General features: G+C 40.5%; 2 protein-coding genes across 5 annotated transcripts in view; both read right to left on the reverse strand.

Annotated features, from left to right (window-relative positions):
* Positions 1–235: 235 nt before the first annotated feature.
* Positions 236–9336, reverse strand: nit2 (nitrilase family, member 2). Its single transcript, XM_080431209.1, has 10 exons — positions 9263–9336; positions 7607–7725; positions 7021–7141; positions 4857–4945; positions 3954–4047; positions 2424–2498; positions 2220–2298; positions 1980–2078; positions 875–930; positions 236–649 (listed from the first exon to the last, which is right to left on the reverse strand). The coding sequence occupies exons 1-10, from the start codon at positions 9288–9290 to the stop codon at positions 555–557; spliced, it is 855 nt and encodes a 284-aa protein (XP_080287335.1). The 5' UTR covers positions 9291–9336; the 3' UTR covers positions 236–554.
* A 1601-nt stretch (positions 9337–10937) lies between these two features.
* tbc1d23 (TBC1 domain family, member 23) overlaps positions 10938–23511 on the reverse strand; it is a 43848-nt gene continuing 31274 nt past the window's right edge. For 2 of the 4 annotated variants that reach the window (XM_080431182.1, XM_080431184.1), the window contains 6 exons: positions 22829–22971; positions 21754–21798; positions 16847–16935; positions 15697–15832; positions 14935–15129; positions 10938–14014 (listed from right to left, as the gene is read on the reverse strand). In XM_080431182.1, the coding sequence (XP_080287308.1) occupies positions 13930–14014; positions 14935–15129; positions 15697–15832; positions 16847–16935; positions 21754–21798; positions 22829–22971 (693 nt within the window). In that variant the 3' untranslated portion in view covers positions 10938–13929. The remainder of the gene's footprint in view (positions 14015–14934; positions 15130–15696; positions 15833–16846; positions 16936–21753; positions 21799–22828; positions 22972–23511) is intronic. The other 2 variants (XR_013933326.1, XM_080431183.1) reach the window with 2 other exon arrangements.

Raw genomic sequence — 23511 nt, forward strand, 5'->3', positions numbered from 1 at the left:
GAAAACATTTGACTTTTCGGTTTAAAGCAGGGGTCTTCAACAGGGGGTCCTCAGAGTTACCACAGGTGGTCCGCCAAATCTTTGTGTGATATGTTTTTTTTTTTTACATTAACCACTTGAACCCTAGCATCCCTTTTTTCTGAGGAGAACTTTAGCCAAAAATAGCAGATCTACAAGCTCACAACGCCTCGCTACGGGGTCCTTGGTCTGAAAACGTTGAAGACCCCTGGTTTAAAATTTATTTAAATAATTATTCATTTCGTTTTGAAGGAAACGTATAAAAGGAATAATTACTCACACGGCCCACAAACAAGGGTCCGCGACTCGAAAACGTGTCCCGACCCCAATGTTTGTGGGAAACACGGCTCTAATCAAGTAACAGTCAATCAGTGAAGTTCACAGCTGTGTATATCTCAGGGTTTCCACAATCGTGTGTCCTGGGATCTGTGGAGCAGAACAGACGGTTCAATACCGTCCACATCCTCCTGTGTCCGGTCCGTCTCGGTGTGTCTCTCTCTTTCTCTGCGTGGTGCAGGGGGTGTGTAGAGAGAGGTTCAGCCCTCCTGCACGGCGTTCACAGAATACAGGTCGGTACGGCGCTGAGCTGTGATGGGGATCTGCTGCCGAACGTCTGCTAAATACTGCAGATCTGAAAAACGCATAAACACCAGACAGTCACACATCGCTGCTGTCGGGGCAGGAACCTTATTTTGTGTTTTTTCGTAAATTAACGCCCTACGTGATCACACTACAGCGTCACACAAAAGCATCAAAAATAGCAGATCTACAAGCTCACGCTATGAGCTTGTATATCTGCTATTTGACAACACATCAGATCAATGTCTCTCTGTCAGTAGTAGTGGGGGACACTCACCGATGTCTGCATAAATGACCTGCTCCTCCGCTCCAGCCTTTGACATCACCTCTCCCCTACGACGACATATCGACACGTCACACACACACAACACCATGCATGTGCACACATAGACATGAAAGGGGGCTTGAGCCCCTGCCCTTTTACCCGTCGGTAGAAAAGTGCCCTCTCCAGAAGTTTCAACTGCCCCTAGCGGCCTAACGGTAAGGCCGGCGGAAATGTCAGTGGATGTGTTGGATGCAACTCAAAGTTAACTTTCCTCAGGTATCTAGTTTGTCACCGTACGGCCTTCCTAGCCCGTGTTATTAAAGAAAAACGGGCGACAATGGCCACAACTCAATCGAAAATCGGCGATCGAGAACCGGCGAAGGTGGACGTTTTCAAGATGTTTTGACCATTATCTCTGGAACAGAAGGTCCAATCTGCTCAGTTCAAAGCTTGTTGGGTGCGTGACTTTCAGGACATTAAGCACGTTTTCGGGGTGCCCTTTTGAAATTCTAGCCCCTGCCTCTCCAAATCCACAACAGTTAGCATTCAATGAGGTTCACACACGTTTCCATCAATGGCTTTTCAATGACTGTTGCATTTTGAACATCATTTTTTTACTTAATTTCACCAAATCACCAAAATGAAAATCTACCTCGTTTTGAAAAATAAATACATTGCATCATCGCCTGGTTATAATTGCACTCAGTGTGCATGTAGTCATAACACAAAAAGCAGTTTAAATTCATGGGAATTAATCGCACAAAATAAACACTTCTGGTGTGTACAGATCACACCCAAAATGACATTTCTTCCTATCGATTAGTCACCCCATGGAGACTTGAATTCATGGATATTTCTTTGGTTTTTGTCACATTTCTAAGTGGATAATTTGGCTTAGGAATGCCACAAAAAACAAAAAATATCCATGAATTCAAGTCTCCATGGGGTGACTAATCCATAGAAAAAAAGTTATGTTTTGCACCGAGTGCCGCACTATGAGCTTGTAGATCTGCTATTTTTGAATAGCCAAAGGAATCAAAAAAATGACACAGATGCGTTCCTGGTCTTAATGGCTTAAAACTGTGTTAAATAGTGAAGTGTAGGTAAAAACTCTCACCATGGGTTGACCACCGTGCTGTGACCCCAGGCTACGTAGGACGCCGTCTCATCCCGGGCGGGCGAGGCTGTGGCCACGTACACCTGATTATCAAGAGCCCTGAAACAGCAGAGAGACAAACCAAAAGGACAACAGGGTAAGCTTCATTTGTATTCCATTCATTTTATAGTAAAATCAACAGCAGGTTAATAAAGACAGGGTGTCTGTCAGCACTCAGTGGTAGGTTTAGTCATGGTGTACCTGGCCCTCTGTAGCAGCTCCCAGTGGACCGGCCCCGTGGTCATGTTGAAGGCCCCGGGGTACACCAGCAGCTGACAGCCTGGACCAGCAGGGGACACACACGTGCACGTGCAGACGCACACACACACACACACCACAAGTCACATCGCTTTCAATATCATGCAAATGTACAGAGATAAATATACTCCAACAACAGTAACTGACCTTTGCTGCGGTAGAGTTGTGCCAGCTCGGCGAACCTCATGTCATAACAGATGCCAACCCCCACCTTACAGAATGCTGGAACAAACAACATTAACACATTGAATGCCAATCGCGTAGATCTACGCGAACCTATTTAAAGCCGCAGCGTGCCAATCGCGTAGATCTACGCGAACCGCCGATTCCCATTGAAATTTCCCCAGGTGCACTTTCCGAATTTTTTTTATCCGTTTCCGGTTTGAAGACAGGAAACGGAATTATTCGGGTTCCGTTTTTTTTTATCGTATCCGCTTCCTGTCTGGGATCCTGTTTAAAACTCGATTTTCTCGGTTGTTGTTTTTCTCCTCGCTGATCACTGTTTAGCGTTGATCCGCTGTATCTTCAAGATGGCGGCTCGGATTTGGAAACTATTTTCGCTGGCCGTTTCACACAGATCCGCTGTGTGTTTAGAACCAAATGAACGCGCACTTTTAACTTATTTAGCGAGGTCTGTGGCGACATGAAAAAAACAAAAAAACAACAATAAAACGCTGGCACTGGTGAGTACATTATGAGATTAAACTCTGGCATGGAATGTGTTAATACATATCACTGTTGTCGAACAGGAACCTTGTATCTCCAAATGTAAATGTTTTTTTCATAAATTAATGCCCTGGCTTCTTGATCATACTAAAGCGTCACACAAACGTATCAAAAGTAGCAGATCTGCAAGCTCAAAACACGGTGCGAGCTTGTAGATCTGCTACTTTTGAATTTGACTCCTGAAAAGTGACAGTTTTGGACAAACGAGGTTTACACCCTGATAGAGACGACATGTACAACCAGTGGTTCTCCATCATTTTCGTGTCAAGGACCCCCAAAAATATGTATTTGGCCGTGCATCCCCAACTGAAGAGATTGTGCGCATGGACCACCGTTAGAGAAGGTTTGTCAGCACGTTTAACGTTTAAGACCTGGAACTGTGTCATTTTTTTATTTGAGCTAAAAAGCATTATTTTACACTTTGGGCTATTCAAAAATAGCAGATATACAAGCTCGTAGCGCGGCACCGAGTGCCGCGCTACGAGATTGTATATCTGCTATTTTTGAAAAATCGTGAAAATGTGTGCAAATCTTTGAATATAAATATTTTTAAAGCGAACATTTTTAACTAAAATCTTTGCTTCTGGGGTCCCTGGAACAAAATATTTTGATGGGGGTCCGCGGCCAAATACATATAATTTTGGGGGTCCTTGACATGAAAAAGATTGAGCACCACTGATATAGAAACATACGTTTTTCAGAATACTGTTGGGATTTAGGAGACATGTAGAATCGACTTCAGGTCTCAATGGGTTAAAAAGATGGCTGATCTACATCGAATAGGGCTTAAATCCAAGCTCTCAATGCGTAGCAGACGCATTGAGAGCTTGTAGATCGGCTATTTTCGCTGCGCAACATGCTTCCCATAGAAGACATGCTGGCTTCTATGGAATCCAAACGACTGAAATCAGTGGTGGCGACTGAGAGCTTGAATCCATGTAAGAGTCTTACGTGTGTCGAACACGGACAGGCTGCTCCCTGGACTGAGGGTCTCAGACTCCTGGAAGCGGATCTTTCCCGGGACGTCGATGTCAAAGAGGTGGATCTGAAACCACACAGAACCAGAGGAGGAGGAGGATGAAGAGCGGCCGTCACGTTGCAGCGCGTGATGAGCTTATAGATCTGCTGGTTTTGAAAACTTTTGAAAGTCTATAATGACATGCCCATAAGATGGATATCAGGTTGAAAGTGGTTCAAACTGGGGATACATTGACTGCATTAATTGCCGATACCCAGTGGTACTCAGATTATTTTCTTAAAGGGATAGTTCACCCTCAAAATGACTTTTTTTCTACCGATTACTCACCCCATGGACCCCAGAATGGGTCATGGAGTTTTTTAACCACTTGAAACCCAGCGTCCATATTCTGGGGGGAACATAAGCCAAAAATAGCCGATCTACAAGCTCACAGCTTGTAGATCGGCTATTTTTGGGGAAGAGATTTGGTGTAGATGGTAAAAAGTGGTCAAAGTACAGTTGTAGCTCAAATCCAGTTCTCTAAGACAGTGTCCCCCAAAAGTGGGTCGGGACTGATTTTTGGGTCACAGATCTATTCTTATGGGTCGCGAGTAAATATCTGCTTTTTTCCTTTCCTACAATTCTTATTTTTTTTTTTTTTAAAGATTACAAATTATGTTTTTCAAAATAATTGTATACATTTAAAAGAGAAAAATCTAAGAAATCCCATGAATATAAATGAAAACAATCAGCTAGTGAAAATAGTTGAAGCCAAACTATTTTCACAGGTCTGGGGTCCTGGGGAGATATTAAACTTCTGTTGTGGGTCTGGAGCTAAAAGGTTTTGGAACCCCCTGCACTCAGACCACAGGGGGGTGTAAGAGGTCAATGGCTACCTTTCTGTGTTTGAGCATCAGGGCTCCGTCGGGGCCAAATACAGGACAGGTGTTGTACAGCTTTCCGTTGTCCTCCTCAGGGATGGAACCTGGTACACAAGAAGACTCCTTTTAGTTTAGGTGAGTTATTCTGCTTCATCATCACACAGACCATTCTGAAAGTGGCTCCTGGGGAGGTTTTCATTTGCTTCATGTCTTTTTTGTAGAAAATAAGTCATGTTTTGGGTGAACTATCCCTCATTTTTTTTAGATTTCTTTGGCTATTCAAAAATATCAGATCTACAAGCTCATAGCGCTATGAGCTTGTAGATCAGCTATTTGTTTTTAAGTGAAGATTTGCGCAAATCTTTGAATACACGTATATTTTTTAAAGCAAACATTTGTAACTCAAATCTTTGCTTCTGGGGGATTCTACAAATGTCTTCTAAATCCAACAGTTTAAAAAAAAAAAACTGTTGGTCCATTGGACCACCCAATGTCAAGGACCACCCAAAAAAATGTATTTTGCCGCCATCTTAAAATATGTTGTTCCAGGGACCCCCAGAAGCAAAGATTTGAGTTAAAGATGTTTGCTTTAAAATATATATATATTCAAAGATTTGCAAAAATGTTCACGATTTTTCCAAAATAGCAGATCTACAAGCTCATATGAGCTTGTAGATCTGCTATTTTTGAATAGCCAAAGAAATCTAAAAATGACACAGATGCGTTCCCGCTAAAACAGAAGTTCACTGTTACAAGTTATCCTGCTTCATCACAGACCATTCTGAAAGTGGCTCCTGGGGAGGTTTTTATTTGCTTGATGTTTTGTGTGGTCTGTCTGTCTGTCTGTCTGTCTGTCTGTGTTGATGTATTTCCATAGACAGTCATACAGATTTCCTCTGATGCATGGAGTCTGTCCAGCTATACCTGTTCACCTCCACCAGGCTGTGCTAGAGTCACCTCTTCAGTCAAACGGTTAGGTTATTATATAGTTAAAGCTGCACTATGTAACTTTCCTCTTTTACCCCGGATTTGAACCCGGCTTATAGAGCATTTTACCATTAAGCTAATAGAGCCTGCTTGACCTTCAGGTCAAAATTCATGTCAGATCCTGTGTCTAGGTGAGACATGACCTTTGACACCATCTAAATGTCTCAATAGAAGAGCAGGGAGACACAATACAACCACCCTAATTGTATTGTATTAACATACTCTACCATACAGAGTGGACAGAATACAAATGTTCATTAAATTAGACTAAAACTAAAAGGGGAAAATATTAACCCTAACCCTAAAAACGAAGGTTTTAGAATAGGAAACCAACAATTCAAAGGTAAAGCTAACTAAAATTAAATAGAATTGCATGTAAAACAAAAAAGAAATCATCTTTTCATAGCGTCTGTGCACTCTTACATTCTACCCTTTTCAGCTTCTATAAACTAGTAAATTATTGTACTAGTTTATAAAGCTCTAAATGGTCTGGCACCTTCCTACATCTATGACTGCCTGCCTAGATATGTTCCAAACCGGCCCCTCAGGTCTTCAAGTGCTGAACTGCTCGAGGTGCCTACAATGACTTATAAAAAACACTGTGAAGCAGCTTTCTGCTTCTACGGACCAACAGCGTGGAATAAACTCCCATTACACCTAAGACAGGCAGCCTCTGTGGATAGCTTTAAAGCACAGCTCAAGACCTACTTCTTCACTCTTGCTTTTAGCAGATTTTTAAATCTCAGTGTTGTTATCCATGTCCTCACTGTATCGCCTGATTCACTGCCTTTTTGCTATGATTTTAATGTTGTTTTATGCTTTTGCTTTTCTTTTTTGCTTTACTGTTAAATTGGTTGTAACTGTAATTGTATTCTTGCTCTGTAAAGCACTTTGAGCTGCATTTCATGTCATGAAAGGTGCTATACAAATAAAGTTTATTATTATTATTATTATTATTATAAATCAGGGGCTTTCCTCATTAGACGTAAAAAACGTAAACTAATTACAAACTAAACTAAAACTAGTTAATTCATAAAACTAAACAAAACGTATGACTTTGACGCCTGAGTCTCTTTGGGAGATGCATGGGAGTGCCTGCCACGCAAGGGGAGGGAGAAGAAGTAACTATAACTAAACTGAACGCAAAACTAAATCTAAGGAATATTTCCAAACTATAACAAGCCCTCCTCACCTCCCACTAGGTAGACCTGGTTGTCTTTAGCAGCCTGTGACAGCATGCTGGTGGATTCTCCAGGGATCCTCTCTGCGTACTCTGGGAAGAAGCTGGTTCCATACGGAGAGTTGAAGCACTCCTTCAGGGATGGATTATTATCGTTAGAATCATTTATGAATGTGCTTTCGACTAGGGGTGCAACAGTTAAGTCATTAAGACCTGATGCCGATTCTACAAATGTCTTCTAAATCCCAACAGTTTTCTGAAAAACGTATGTTTCTATATCAGTGGTGCTCAAACTTTTTCATGTCAATGACCCCCAAAATTATATGTATTTGGCCGCCGACCCCCATCTCAAAACATTTAGTTCCAGGGACTTCCAGAAGCAAAGATTTGAGTTAAAAATGCACACATTTTCAAGATTTTTCAAAAATAGCAGATCTACAAGCTCGTAGCGTGGCACTCGGTGCCGCGCTACGAGCTTGTATATCTGCTATTTTTTAATAGCCAAAGTGTAAAATAATGCTTTTTAGCTCAAATCAAAATATGACACAGATGCTTAATGTGCAGGTCTTAATGTGTTAAAAAAAAGAAGTGTACTCACAGGCAGCAGCACCAGCTGGCTGCCTTCATCAGCAGCCTGCTTGATGAGAGTCCTGGCTCTGCTCAGGTTGTCTGCCTTCACCTTACTGACATGCAGCTGGATCACTGCCACACGGAACTCTGAGCACGCACGCACGCGCACACGCACACGCACACACACAAGTTACTATTTATTGTTTACTATTCCATACTGCATCTGCAAAAAAAACACTAAACATAATCGTCGCTGACGGATGGAAACCTTTTATGTCCAAAACAGTTACTTTTAAGGAAGTGGGAAAAAACAGAGCCTGTGTTTCAATGGATCCAATAAAGTTATTATGTAGCCACTAGCTCTTGTTAATACTTTACATTTGTTACATATTTATAAAACCCACACAGACACAGTAACCACTTTCAACCTGGTGTCCCTATTATGGGCATGTCATTTAGGCCAAAATTTTCAAAAATATTATGAAATATAATATGGTGATAGGAAGGTTTCTGCCAGAGAGCCACTATGTGCTGGCAGCAATTTGGGCTTAATTTGACACATAATTATTTATGCAGGTATTTTTAGTGAAAAGGTTAAAGTTCTATATTGTGATAGTAATCATTGCTATAGAGTGTTTGTTCAGTAACAGGGGTCTCTAGCTGCATCTCTCCAGCTCTTTAATAATAAAGAAAATACATTGGTATCCTGACCTGAAAATGCATTTTCTGTTTAATAAAGAGACATGGAGACTCCTGTTACTGAACAAACACTCTATTCTATAGCAATGAGTACTACCAGAATATAGAGCTATTTAACCCTTATTCTAACTGAACAAATATCACTAAGGCTACCCTACCTTTAATTTGTAACCAACGGGTCCATTTGGTTACATTTGTCCACTCAGAGTTACAAGTCAATAGACTAGAACTGTGACAAGCAACTGTTCATTACAATATACAAACATTTGCCTAGCACTAGACATGACTGTCATGTTATGACAGTCATGGACCCACTTGTTCCTGGTTTTCGATTTCTTTTTTACATTTACAACTCTCACATGTACATTAACGTTCAGATTTCAAATATAAGGTGCTGGCCCCCATGCCACGGATGTTACAAGTTGAGCCGGACCACGATAAGTACCCGTATCTCCTGTATTGTTCAATAAAAAGCATTTTAATCCGATCGGCGGCCATATTCTATTATTTATTTTATTGTTTTATAATGTATCAGAGTGCAATACACCTCCCAACCGGTAGTGTCGCATAGTTGAAAGCATAGGAGAAAATTCGGAGAAAATGGCCGGCGATCGGATTAAAAAGCTTTTTATTGAACAATACGGTATATAAAGGTACTTAGACCTTTTGCGGCTCAACTTGTTACATCCGTGGCCATGGGGGTCAACACTTTATATTTGAAATCTGAACATATATGTAGATGTATCAGTCGTGAATGTGAAACATTCTTAAACCAGGAACAAGTGGTAACATGACGCTGTTGTGACAGACGAGCGTCATGTAAACCATGGCTACAAGTCAATAGACACTGTGTAGCACTGTGTCCTTCTCTCTGTAACAAGCAACTGTTCATTCAAATATACAAAGTAAACATTTGGCCAAATTCGTGTTGCTGTTGAATGCATAATGCAATAATAAATGCCATCACTAGGTTTAATATACTTACTGGACATTGCTCTAGTTATGGCAGACATGAGTGCAGCAGCAGATCAATGTTCAATGTTCTGCCATTTATTTACAATAAAGATGATTGTATTTCCGGGGTAAGGATGGGATTTCAAAATAAAAGTCTGTTCCATGAAATATAATAATAGGGCTCAATATTGTTGACAATTCAACAGCTATACAGGGAGAAACAGTGTTTTTTTTTACTTTTATAAGTGCACACATTTGTTACATTGGACTGACACTTTGTAACCGTTATTTTGGACTCTCAATGTTCTTGAGCTGAAGGGGATGTTTTATTGTGAATTATACGTCACATCACCGTAGCTGCGTCATCGGCAAGCGTGGATGACAGCAGCTCCCTCACACCCCCTGCTGCTGAACATGTGACATAGCAACCAACATAGATAGTGTAGTTAGTACACACACACACACACACACACACACAGGTTTGTATTACTATACTTGTGAGTACATCAACATTTTAGGACACAGATTTTATGAATGGCCTTTTTTTTTTATTGCCATTTTTAACCATAAGCCGGAAAATAGCAGATCTACAAGCCCACAACGCTTTGCACTGGGACACGTTGTGGGCTTGTAGGTTACATTACGGTCAAACCAGATACAAACTGCTGCACATGCTTATTAACAAAGAGGAAGAAAGATAACACATTGATGACATACTATACAGAAATTTGACAATGTTTTAAAATTAAAATAATCTCCTCCCCCCTTAGTTACTCAAGGATATGAAACATGGTGTTCTTCTCCAGACAGACTGACTGCACATGACAGCTGAGACGGAACAGTGTTTAGCCAACCTTTTTGCATTTGACTTTTGCAATCCTCCCACACACACACACACACACACACACACAGTCATTATTATAATTATAGGTATGTAACTATGTTAACACATACAGTATATTGTAGCAGTCAGTAGGTAGAAATCCTGTATGTCCAAACATGTAATGGAAGGAAAAAAAGAACCTGTTCCAATGGATCCAAGGAAGTCATTATTTACTCACACACTCTTGTAAAATACTTTTCATTGGGTCTATATTCATGAAACAGACAGACCACTTTCACTTTCAAAATGTTCTAAAATAGCCAATCTACAAGCTCACAATGAATGCACGTGTTGTGAGTTTGTAGATCGGCTATTTTCACTACCTTTGCTGTTGTACATGAAGTAGGGCATCAACCCATTAAGACCTGGAATGCATCTGTGTCACTTTTTGATTTGAGCTAAAAAGCATTATTTTACACTTTGGCTATTCAAAAATAGTAGATCTACAAGCTCATAGCGCGTGAACATGTGTGCAAATCTTTGAATATATATTATTTTAAAGCAAACATTTTTAACTCAAATCTTTGCTTCTGGGGGGTCCCTGGTACAACATATTTTGAGATGGGGGTCCGCGGTCAAATACATATCCTTTTGAGGGTCCTTCACATGAAAAAGTTTGAGAACCACTGATATAGAAACATATGTTTTTCAGAAAACTGTTGGGATTTAGAAGACATTTTGTAGAATCGGCTTCAGGTCTTAATGGGTTCAATGTTGAAATGTTAAAAAGTTGAAATATGGAGATGCCACGATTTCCATCCATCCATCCATATCAAACATGTTATAAGAAAATGTAATGTGATCCAAACACACTTGAGCACAGTTGCAGTTGAATAATCTCCATTTATTTAAAAACAAAAGTAGTTTAGAAAATAATAATATTACAGTAAGGTGCAAAATATACAGGAGACATTGCAAACATAAATGTTGGGTGAATTTGACTTGTGGCAACGTGTATGTGGCATCATCGTCAATATCTGCCAATATCTGTCAAAAGGAACAAAACGTATCCACAGTTTTAAGACTCATTTCAATCAAGAATATTCCAGTGAATAGAAGAATACTGAACAATTAACAAAATGACTAATTACAACACAATGCGTTAATTATACAGGAATGCCACATGAAAGCCTCCAGACAAGACTCAAGCACATCCGCCTTTAGTCTCAGGTCGAGTTTGAATGTTGCCCATACCGTACTGATAGTGTGCCTGAATGCCTCCTTCCGAAAATTGCAGATCTACAAGGCCACAACGCAACGCGCGTTGTGGCCTTGTAGATCGGCTGTTTTCGGCACAAGCATTATGAATCAGGCTTTACGATTCTTATCGTCTCATACCCAAAACGCAGAGATGAAAGTTAACGAGCCCTCTCTGGACGAAAAGATTGACGTGGCGCTTTTGAGAAAGGTGATAAATCAATGTAATGTCCACTTTTTTTAGCCTATAGGCAAATTTGACTCATGTTAACCAACAAAACAATACGATCTAGATCTGTAGTGAAATTGATTGAATTCGATTTCAAGTCAAATCACATACTGTAGCTACTTCAGATAATACAGCGCAAAAACAAATGTGCCTTTATCTTAAGAGTGGATAAGGCCTAAAATGCAGAACTGGCAATTCAATCAGTGGTATACACAACAAAGCAGTTATGTTTCAACTAAAATTGGACAAAAATATTGCACTCTAATATTCAAGGTGCAGATGTTATGCCAATGTGATTTTTACGTCAAAAAATAACCTTTTGAGGAGTTTGGGATCTAGGTCATGACCTACAGCAATGTTTTGAGACGGTCAGCTGTGGGGGGGAAACAAAAGATGACCGGTACAACTGACTTGAATCGGCTAATATCCGTTTTTGGTATATAGTTAAATATCACATTCAGTCGAGTTCTTCAGGTGATACCGTCCAGAGAGAGCAAGGAACATTCTTCTCTTCAAAGTCCACTTCACTGCTATCATTTAAGTCAGCGGTTCTCAAACCTTGTTTTATATATTAAGATATATTATACTCTGAGAGTGTACAAATGGAACGAAATGATTTGGTTCCATTTGTACACTCTCAGAGTTACAGACCTGTAAGGGTCCGTTTGGTTTCCAACTATCCATCCTGGACCACACTTTGAGAACCGCTGATTTAAGTGCTTCATCGGATATACATACATGAGAAACCCCCCCCCCCCCCCCCCACACACAGAAACTGTAAAAGGCTTTAATGTTTAGAGTCTAGACCTTCAAAACCTTGTAAGCTGGTTTCAAAGCCATTTTAAATATCAACCGCATACTCCCTCCTACTATTTGGATAGCATGTTTTTCAAAATGCTGCAAATAATCTGCACGACTTGTAGAGCCGTTTTACACAATATATTATGTACATTATTTATAGACACCCTCAAATAATAATCTATTTAAGGCTGTGTTATATATCAAAAAAACAGTTTAGTTTTCGGTTTGCGATGGAACGTGCCCCCACCACACACGGGATGCGCGCCGGCCTCGCATTTGGGGTTTAACAAGGGGGGGGGGCATTTCACTTTTAAACACTTCTTTGGGGTCATTTTAACGTTTACTCTGGCTTTTGAGCGCACCCCCAGACAGGTTTTAAGTTACTTGATTCAATATTTTGTTTTACTTCTTCATTTTGTTTTTAAATCTTCCAAGAAAATTATTAAAAAAATAGAAGAAAAAAGTAATTGGAAAAAACACGGCCACCTCATACACTAGAAGGACAATATCCGTCACCAGAAGCTGGAGCGTGTGTCTTCAATGAGTCTAACATGGTTAGTAGCAGTAGACGCTGTGGTATGATCAAGTACAGGGCGATAATTTACGAGAAAACGCACGAAAAGTTTAAAATATGGAGATAGGAAGTTCCTGCCCGACAGCGACGATATCAAACATCTAGATCTTGAATCAAAGCAGCTTAAAAAACGTATCTGAGGTGAACACAAAAGCCAGACTAGACATAAAAAGGTGTTTAAGGTGTTTTTAAAGTGACATAAATCAGACACGCTTTCTGACCAACGGAGGCGTCTAATCTCAATATCCAGCACGCCACCCAATGGCCACGAACAGAACTGCAATGTCTGAACGCAGAAGAAACTCAACAGGCTGTGATCTGGACAGCACAGCGTTAGTGTTCCGCTAAATACAAGTCTGTCAGTCACGTCATATCCGAGCAACGTGTTCCCTTGGGTCTTGTCTAGCATCAATTGTAAGACTCCTCAAACAAAAACAAAAAAGAGAAGGTGTGGTCAAGTTCAAACGGTGCTGCTTTTTTCCCGCCGTTACGAGACCTCTCTTTGACCTATGTTAAACTCTCGTTGTGTAAGAGACGAACCGCGGCTGTGCCGCACGAAGGCGTCGAGTCCGCTTTTAAGGCTACGGGAAAACGGCTCATTAGGAAACTGCACCGCAGTTTTTACAAATGGGGTGTCATCCGAAAGTACTGGGGGGGGGGGGGTTGGGTGGGGAGAAAACGACTCCTGTCATAACGTATAGTGCTTAAATTACTATGGGGGACAACTGCTTGAGAGCAGCCAGACCGCGCAGAGCACCCTAAAGCGTTGTTTATACTTCCGTCGCGCGACCGCGACAAAGTATAAGTTACGCTTTTAAGTATGTCAACACACACACACACACACGCTCAATCCCATAGGTCATCATCAGTCAGTAGCTACTGTAGCCTCTCCTAGCTCACACACACACAGACAGACTAAGGCTGTCCACTCAACACTGTTATAGCTGGATGTGTCCAAAGAGAGACAGAGAGTGAGAGAGAGAGATAAATAGAAAGATGGAGAAGCTGTGTTGTTTAGGAGCTCTCCAGTGCATCCAGGACTTTCATGATCTGTTGCTTGATGACTTTGGTTGCGTCCCCTGCGTTGGGTATCAAATATCTGGTGGACAAAAGAAGACAAAGAGAAAGACTTTCATCAGACAAAACGTTGCCTCAGTGACTTGAGTTTACATCCTTGGGTTTGCATCGCTCCTACCTCTGTGGATATGTTATACACAAAACCACTAACTACAGTTTATGTTCAAGCGACTTCCTGTTACATACTATACCTAAAGCTGACTGTTTTCTGAGTCTGTCTTAACGTAAATAGACTGCAGAGAGGAGAGTTGTCTTACTCCTCTTATCTTCCCTGCAGTCTGCACCAATCGGAGCAATTTGGACCTCAGCTGCACTGAGAGATTACCAAACCAAACTGTGATGCCAAATCTGACCAGGCTTTCCAAGACCGCTCGGTAGAACACTAGCATAAACTTTTGGTCAACACCGTGAACCCTGAGACGGCGGAGGAAATGCAGTCTTTGCTGTACTTTACTACAGAGACTGTCCACATGTGTGTTCCACGTTAGCGAGTTGTCAATACTAATGCCCAAGTATTTATATGAGGAGACCTGTGAGATGGTCGAGTCATGAATGACCACAGGCCTGTGGTCACCGATACTCCTAGGGTGAAAGCCCAAGCCAAATTTCCCTTGTGGACAATAAAGTTTACCTTGACCTTGAAAAAAAGTCAAACAAAAATCGTCAAAAGTAGCGAAAATGGCAGATCTACAAGCAAGAGTTTTTTTTTTTCTATTTTTGAATTCGGATTTCAGTGATTACTTCTCATGGAAGTGATCACTTCTTTCTATGGAAATTAACGTTGCGATGGGAACGATGTACAAAAACGAATTTCACCCACTTCTTTACCTTGTAAACCTGTGATGTGACAATAAAACTGATTCTGATTCTGATTCTGATTAAGGTTCCCGGCGTGGGTTTTTGAAAATACTGTCTGCCTAATGTAGCTGAAGTGTGAAGTACCGTTCCACCGCCGATATCTCCACCCCGGCCGTGTTGTTGTTGCCGAACTTGAAGGTGATGAGCTCCGGGTGCTTCTTCTTGGAGGTGATCTTCACCACGCTGTTGAGCGCCTGTCTGGACTGGATGTAGGAGAAGCCCTTCCGGGAGGCGATCTCGCGCAGGCAGTACATGTGGGTGGCCGTGATCAGCAGGTGACTGCACCACACAAGGGAAAAAAATACAATACTTATATTGGCAATTTAATAGTGTTGATTTTAACAGCACATTTTGATGTAGTTTTAGTCATAGTCTTTTGAATAAAATTCCATTTAGTTTTAGTCATATTTTAGTCATCTGAAATGTTTTAGTTTTTGTCTAGTTTCAGTCGACAAAATATCATAAGATTATAGTCGACTAAATCTACAGTTGATTTAGTCAACTAAAATGTATGTTGGCGGTGCCTTGATGGTGTCGTAATGGCTGATTTTGCACTCTGTTGCATGCTGAAAATAGCCGATCTACAAGCTCACAACGCGTCGCGCTGCGACGCGTTGTGAGCTTGTAGATCGGCTATTTTCAGCAAGTAATGGTTGCATTACTTGTGATGCTGTGACGCTGTAGAATTACTTGTGACGCTGTAGAATGATCAAGTAGGCCGTTCATTTACGAAAAAACACCAAAAGTTAAAATATGGAGGTTTCAGCCGGATAGCAACGATATCAAACTGTGGGTCCCCTGACATCAAAAAGGTTTGGGAGCCACTACTACTGCGGATCCACTCACCTGGGGAACATGTGTCCCGTCTCCTTCACCTCGTTGCATGGAATGTGATGCTTCACGTCTGGCTTGTGGATCCAGGTCTGGATGTTGACCACCTCCTTCCTGTCGTCATCGGACGTGGACGAGCTGTCGATCTCGTCTGGGGAGATAGAATAAAAAGAAAAGGGATCCTCAGTGTTCCACTAAAGCAGGGGTCTTCTTTGTGAGCTTGTAGATTGGCTATTTTCAGCATGCAACAGAGTGCAAAATCAGCCATTACGACTCCATCAACCAGGTGACTAAACCTGTATTTTTAAGACTGGTGCCAGAACCGATACTTTTCTATACAAAAACGGTCAATGACATATTTTTATTTTCTTATTATAATTTTTTTGTTTTGTTCACAAGGTCAATTTAAACAACGTTGTATTAAACCACTGCTAAACTGGTATTTTTTATGTTTTTTTAAGTGCCTAAACGGTGCCAGAACTGAACAGAATTTGGACATTTCAACAACAACAAAAAATGCTCCTCTATAATACCATTCACTAAACAGGTATGCCAGGTTGAAAGTGGTTGATGAATATTTCATTGCAGACAAAGAAAACCTGTGTCTATAACGTGTGTCACATATAGAGTACAGAAGTCCTGACGTCACTCGTTCATCCCCTGGTTCGTAAAGTCATTTCTCTATGGAGAATAACATTGGGTCATCTTAGAATCGTCTCATATAAGAATTGTGGTCCATAAACAAACTGTCTCGGCGATATTGTCAGGGAGGAGGCTCTGTATCGTTTATATTATATATATATATATATATATATATATATATATATATATATATATATATATATATATATATATATATATATATATATTGTCAGGGAGGAGTCTCTGTATCGTTTATGATAGTCAGTCACTCATATTTGATACAGTCTGTTTCTGGCGAAAATGTAACTAATTCGGCGGAAGTAACATTATCGTTTTCTCACCGTCAGTTGATGCTTCATTTCCATAAGAGTCAAACCACCGGGATCATTTGTTTATTTCTTTTATTTTACGCGATATTAAAGACGTCTACGGGGATTCAGAACGCGGGTGGAAAACCGCGAACCAGGCAGGATGTGTAAATTACGTCACACTTCGGTGCTCTATGGTCGAGCGGGCGTATCACCTGTGTCGTACTCTTCCTCGTCTCCGATGCTGAACACGGGCTTGACGCCTCGGTAAGCCTTCCCCACGCGGTCGCTGCTGCTCACGTGCCTGGCGGAGGGGAAAGGGCAACGTTATGCCACCACACAGGGCAACGTTATGCCGCCACACTCACCACAACACGGACAGAGAGGAGAGGCAGCCGAGGGGTGGCAGTTAGTTAGACAAGCTCTCACACACACACACACACACACACACACACACACACACAGGGCTGTCGTGCAGTGTTGATTTCGTCGACTAAAACTATGACGAAAAATGTTGGTCGACTACCTTTTTTCAATGACGAAAACTAAATAAAAACGAAATAAAAACTAAGCTATGATGACTAAAACTAAGACTATGAGAAGAGATCCAGTAGAACTAAAAGACAAGTCATTTTATGGTTGGTTGCGCTAGGGTGTGCATGCTGAAAATAGCAGATCTACAAGCTCACAACGCGTCACGCTGCGAAGTGTTGAGAGCTTGTAGATCAGCTATTTTCGGCATGCAACCGAGTGTAAAATCAGTCATTACGACACCATCAAGGCACCGCCAACATACATTATAGTCGACTAAATCAACTGTAGATTTAGTCGACTATATAATCTTATGATATTTTGTCGACTAAAACTAGACAAAAACTAAAACATTTCAGATGACTAAAATATGACTAAAACTAAATGGAATTTTATTCAAAAGACTATGACTAAAACTACATCAATTTTGCTGTCAAAATCAACACTGGAGGCAGCCGAGGGGTCAGTCAGTTAGAGACAAGCTCTCACACACACAAACACACTCTCTCACACACACACACACACACACACACACACACACACACACACACATGGCACTAAGGCACCGTTTGGCATCTCTAGGCAGCTCCAGCGCTAAAATCCTACAAGATGAAGTCTTGAAGATCGGCTATTTTGGCCGAATCTTCGCCCCTAGCCCCAGAATAGGGACGCTAGGGTCCATGTGGTTAACACACAGGCCAGGCTATCACCTTATTAGAAATACAATGACAATGGAAGGACAGAGGGTGCACCGTCTCAAAGCAAAGCGGCAGTGAAGGTAGTGAAGGTTGTGAAGTTCACCTTAAATAGCGGCTAGAACCAGTACACAGGAACACAAGAACGCTCGCCGCAAAACACGCTCGCCCTGGGTCAAATCCAGCGACCTCTGAACGGTCAACACCAGGTATTCCTAAACGTAACCTCAGTATAACTATGTCCAAACCTAACCTTATTCCTAAACGTAACCTCAGTAAAACTATGCCTAAACCTAACCTTATTCCTAAACGTAACCTCAGTAAAACTATGCCTAAACATAACCTTATTCCTAAACGTAACCTCAGTATAACTATGTACAAAACCTTATTCCTAAACGTAACCTCTGTAAAACTATGCCTAAACCTAACCTTATTCCTAAACGTAACCTCAGTAAAACTATGCCTAAACCTAACCTTATTCCTAAAAGTAACCTCAGTAAAACTATGACTAAACCTAACCTTATTCCTAAACGTAACCTCAGTAAAACTATGCCTAAACCTAACCTTATTCCTAACCTTAACCTCAGCAAACTATGCCTAAACCTAACCTTATTCCTAAACTTAACCTCAGTAAAACTATGCCTAAACCTAACCTTATTCCTAAACTTAACCTCAGTGAAACTAAGCCTAAACCTACCCTTATTCCTAAACTTAATCTCAGTAAAACTATGCCTAAACCTAAACTCATTCCTAACCTCAGTAAAACTATGCCTAAACCTAACCTTATTCCTAAACGTAACCTCAGTAAAACTATGACTAAACCTAACCTTATTCCTAACCTTAACCTCAGAAAACTATGCCTAAACCTAACCTTATTCCTAAACGTAACCTCAGTAAAACTATGTCTAAACCTAACCTTATTATAACCTTAACCTCAGTAAAACTATGCCTAAACCTAACCTTATTCCTAAACGTAACCTCAGTAAAACTATGCCTAAACCTAACCTTATTCCTAAACGTAACCTCAGTAAAACTATGCCTAAACCTAACCTTATTCCTAAACGTAACCTCAGTAAAACTATGTCTAAACCTAACCTTATTATAACCTTAACCTCAGTAAAACTAAGCCTAAACCTAACCTTATTCCTAAACGTAACCTCAGTAAAACTATGCCTAAACCTAACCTTATTCCTAAACGTAACCTCAGTAAAACTATGCCTAAACCTAACCTTATTCCTAAACGTAACCTCAGTAAAACTATGCCTAAACCTAACCTTATTATAACCTTAACCTCAGTAAAACTATGCCTAAACCTAACCTTATTCCTAAACGTAACCTCAGTAAAACTATGTCTAAACCTAACCTTATTATAACTTTAACCTCAGTAAAACTATGCCTAAACCTAACCTTATTCCTAAACGTAACCTCAGTAAAACTATGACTAAACCTAACCTTATTCCTAACCTTAACCTCAGTAAAACTATGCCTAAACCTAACCTTATTCCTAAACGTAACCTCAGTAAAACTATGTCTAAACCTAACCTTATTATAACCTTAACCTCAGTAAAACTATGCCTAAACCTAACCTTATTCCTAAACGTAACCTCAGTAAAACTATGCCTAAACCTAACCTTATTCCTAAACGTAACCTCAGTAAAACTATGTCTAAACCTAACCTTATTATAACCTTAACCTCAGTAAAACTATGCCTAAACCTAACCTTATTCCTAAACGTAACCTCAGTAAAACTATGCCTAAACCTAACCTTATTCCTAAACGTAACCTCAGTAAAACTATGCCTAAACCTAACCTTATTCCTAAACGTAACCTCAGTACAACTATGCCTAAACCTAACCTTATTCCTAAACGTAACCTCATTAACTATGCCTAAACCTAACCTTATTCCTAACCTTAACCTCAGTTAAACTATGCCTAAACCTAACCTTATTCCTAAACGTAACCTCAGTAAAACTATGCCTAAACCTAACCTTATTCCTAACCTTAACCTCAGTAAAGCTATGCCTAAACCTAACCTTATTCCTAAACGTAACCTCAGTAAAACTATGCCTAAACCTAGCCTTATTCCTAAACTTAACCTCAGTAAAACTATGCCTAAACCTAACCTTATTCCTAAACTTAACCTCTGTAAAACTATGCCTAAACCTAACCTTATTCCTAACCTTAACCTCAGTAAAACTATGTCTAAACCTAACCTTATTCCTAAACTTAACCTCAGTAAAACTATGTCTAAACCTAACCTTATTATAACCTTAACCTCAGTAAAACTATGCCTAAATCTAACCTTATTCCTAAATGTAACCTCAGTAAAACTATGCCTAAACCTAACCTTATTCCTAAACGTAACCACAATAAAACTATGCCTAAACCTAACCTTATTCCTAAACTTAACCTCAGTAGAACGATGCCTACACTTAAAGGACGACTTCACCACTTTTCAACCTATCTTCATATAATAGGTTCTCACTAATACTCATAATAAAATGGTAAAAAAAAATTCTACTTGGTCTGTGTCTCATAGGAGGGCTGTGGACAGTCCAGAAACCTGTCTACCAGTGACATCATCGTTAGGCATGATTTTTTTTCCCCAACAAGATTTCACATTTTTTATTTAGATTTTTATTAACACGAGAACAATGGCTTATTTTATTGCATTGAAACTTTCCAGGAATAGAAAGCCTGCAGTTTCTATTAGCTTGGATTCCCCATTGATGATGTCACTGGTAGACGGGACTCTGAACTGTCCACAGCCCTCCTCTGAGACACAGACCCAGTAGATTTTTTTTTACCATTTTATCATGAGTATTAGTGAGGACCAATTATATGAAGATAGGTTGAAAAGCGGTGAAGTCGTCCTTTAACCTTATTCCTAAACTTAACCTCAGTAAAACAAATACAAGAATACAAGAACCGCTGGGGGCGAGCGGTCAGTGAGAATAATTGGGGCGACTGTGTTTTTGAGCGAGCGTTCCAGTTACCGTACGGAGCACCTGAGTGCTGGCAAAGAGTACACACTCCAGTGTTGACAAACTACGGACACAAAGTGCTCAATGTTGTTAGTGATAGCGTGAAGAGAGACACACCTGAAAAAAAGACACACAAAAATGCGATTGGTCTACCTTACACACACGTCACTGCAATGTAGGGCTGCAACTATCAATGAAGCTCTATCAATTACTTATTCGATTAATCGAAAAGCTGTTTTTTCTAATAAAAAAAAACTTTTTATATATCAATGGACCAACATGATTTTTTAAAATAAAGACTAAACAATGTAGCCTGACTTTTGCAGCCTTTATGGTCCATTCAAGCTACTGTATTTTACAACATGTACAAACACAAGATGTATTTTAAATCTACTGTATTCAACCCAACATTAAGTGTAAACGCTCAAACGCTAGGAATAGGAATCGGGGACGCACAAAATAAACCGTCTGTCGGGTGGAAACCGACATTTTGTCCAAAACTGGTACTTTTCAAAAATGGCAAAAGTAGCAGATCTACAAGCTCTGATACTTTTATGACACTGCAGTATGATCAAGTATAACAATCTACAAGATCACGATGCGACTCGCTGCGAGCTTGTACTGTAGATCGTCATTTTTTGCTAGTTTTAAAGATGTACTTCCTTTCATAATTGCAGCCCTAGCGCAGTGTGTGTTGCTGTTAGAATGTGAGTGAGTGAGTAAAGTGAGGGTGTTTGATGTTAAAGCATGCCCAGGCTGAGGTCCCATCATGAGCATGGGGGTCCTGGAGCTTCTATCTCCCCTTTAGACTAGTGGAGGAGGGGGGGGGGGTGGAGGACAAGACATGCTGGTGGTGACAGAAGAACAGCTCATTTCTAGTGGTAGTGGTGGTGGAGGGGGAAGAACTCTTACCGATCTGGAAGCACCTTCTCAGGCCAGGGCAGAGTGAAAGACATTCTAGCAATAGGAATATAAAAGGCACAACAAGGTACTACTGTGAGGGGGGGGGTATGGTTAAGTCTTTAAAAAGGTTCAAGAAGAGCAGGAATGTGTATCAATAAAAGCAGATTAATTCTTGTCGGTTAAAAACACAGTCTCAGCAGCACAACCCATCCTTACAAAATGTGTTCGTCGACAATGACTGGATCATGAGAGGCTGTTGACCAAAAGGACTGAAGAATATTTATACTAGATTTTTTCCCCGGGTCTGATGCTGATTTTGGAGAGTCCTAGTCCATTGATTACCAATATGTTGGTCAAAACATACAACATTCACTCCATTAGAGCCGGTCCGATATACTGTATCAGTCTGGCTGATATATTGGCCATTATCCCATTAACTGCCAGAGGTATTTTCATATTTTTTTAGCCAGTGCCAGAGTTTTTCATTGGAAAAAAAAAGTACTCAGGAGCCGAAATACAGCATTTTTAAGTTTTAAGTTAACAAGGAAGTGGATAGGAGTCTAGATCTTCAACTAATCATATCTCCTTGGTCTTTGGGTGAATTTTTTTCTTTTCACTTCACGTAGATCTACGCGATTGGCACGTGGCGGCTTTAAATCGGTTCGCGTAGATCTACGTGATTGGCAGTGAATCAGTTATTTGACTTTTTTTGACAACATCGGTATAGACAATTATGCTGCTACTTGTGTCCCAAATCCCAATTTTTAACCACTTTCAATCTGGTGTCACTATTTTGGGCAAGTCATTATAGGCGAACATTTTCAAACGTTTTCTTCCAGAAGTAGCCAATGTACTCACAAGCTCACAATTAAATCTAAGGTTTTCAAATCGATTAGAATTGATTGATATTGCATTTTCGGACAAAATATCCGTCAAAGCTAGGGTCTAGGATTCTCCAAAATCGTGATCTGACTGTGGCCTTTGTCGGACTCTACACTCCACTGTAGACTATATTCATTTCATTTTGCCAGTCAGTATGATTTGTGTAAGTGCAAACAGTGGGAAGTGGAGCAGGGAAGCTCACCTGTCTACAGGTGTGGACGTATTCTCGATGAAGCTGATCATCTTCTCCTTTACGTTCACGGATTTGGACTTGAAGGCAAAGGTCATTTTGTTGACCAGTGATTTGACCCCTTTGCTGTCCCCGGCGCTGCCCAAGGCCTCTCCCTGTGAGGTCAGAGACAAACAGTTGTCAAAGCCTGGTCACACGGTTGGTGAAAACAACATAAAAGCATCAACATGTTTTGAATGTGTGGCTTCTTCTAAATCTTCTAAATCCTAACAGTTTTCTGAAAAAACGTATGTTGGTAGAGTGGTGTGTTCAAAACCTTTTCATGTTAAGGAACCCCCAAAATTATATGTATTGCCGCGGACCCCCATCTCAAAACATTTTGTTCCAGGGACCCCGAGAAGCAAAGATTTCAGTAAGAAATGTTCGCTTTGAAAAAATATATATATGCAAAGATTTGCACAAACTTTCATGATTTTTCAAAAATAGCAGATCTACAAGCTCAGAGCGCGGCACTCGTGCCGTGCTCTGAGCTTGTAGATCTGCTATTTTTGAATAGCCAAAGAAATCTTAAGTGACACAGATGCGTTCCAGGTCATAATGGCTTAACAATGATTCTCAACCCTTTTCAAGGACCCCCAGTTTGATATGCACTACTAAGCCATGGACCCCCAAATGTCCCTCTTAATGGATAAAAG

Source organism: Gymnoscopelus braueri (assembly GCF_963280865.1).
Source record: "Gymnoscopelus braueri genome assembly, chromosome: 6".
NCBI classification, from domain to species: domain Eukaryota; kingdom Metazoa; phylum Chordata; class Actinopteri; order Myctophiformes; family Myctophidae; genus Gymnoscopelus; species Gymnoscopelus braueri.

Excerpts from the sequence above, each read along its gene's own strand:
- nit2 (XM_080431209.1), bottom strand. The coding sequence starts at position 9,290 with ATGTCTGCCATAACTAGAGCAATGTCCA. Across the intron at positions 7,726-9,262 it reads CATAACTAGAGCAATGTCCA|AGTTCCGTGTGGCAGTGATC; the intron begins GTAAGTATATTA and ends GTGCGTGCTCAG. Across the intron at positions 4,946-7,020 it reads CCAGGTCTACCTAGTGGGAG|GTTCCATCCCTGAGGAGGAC; the intron begins GTGAGGAGGGCT and ends CTTGTGTACCAG.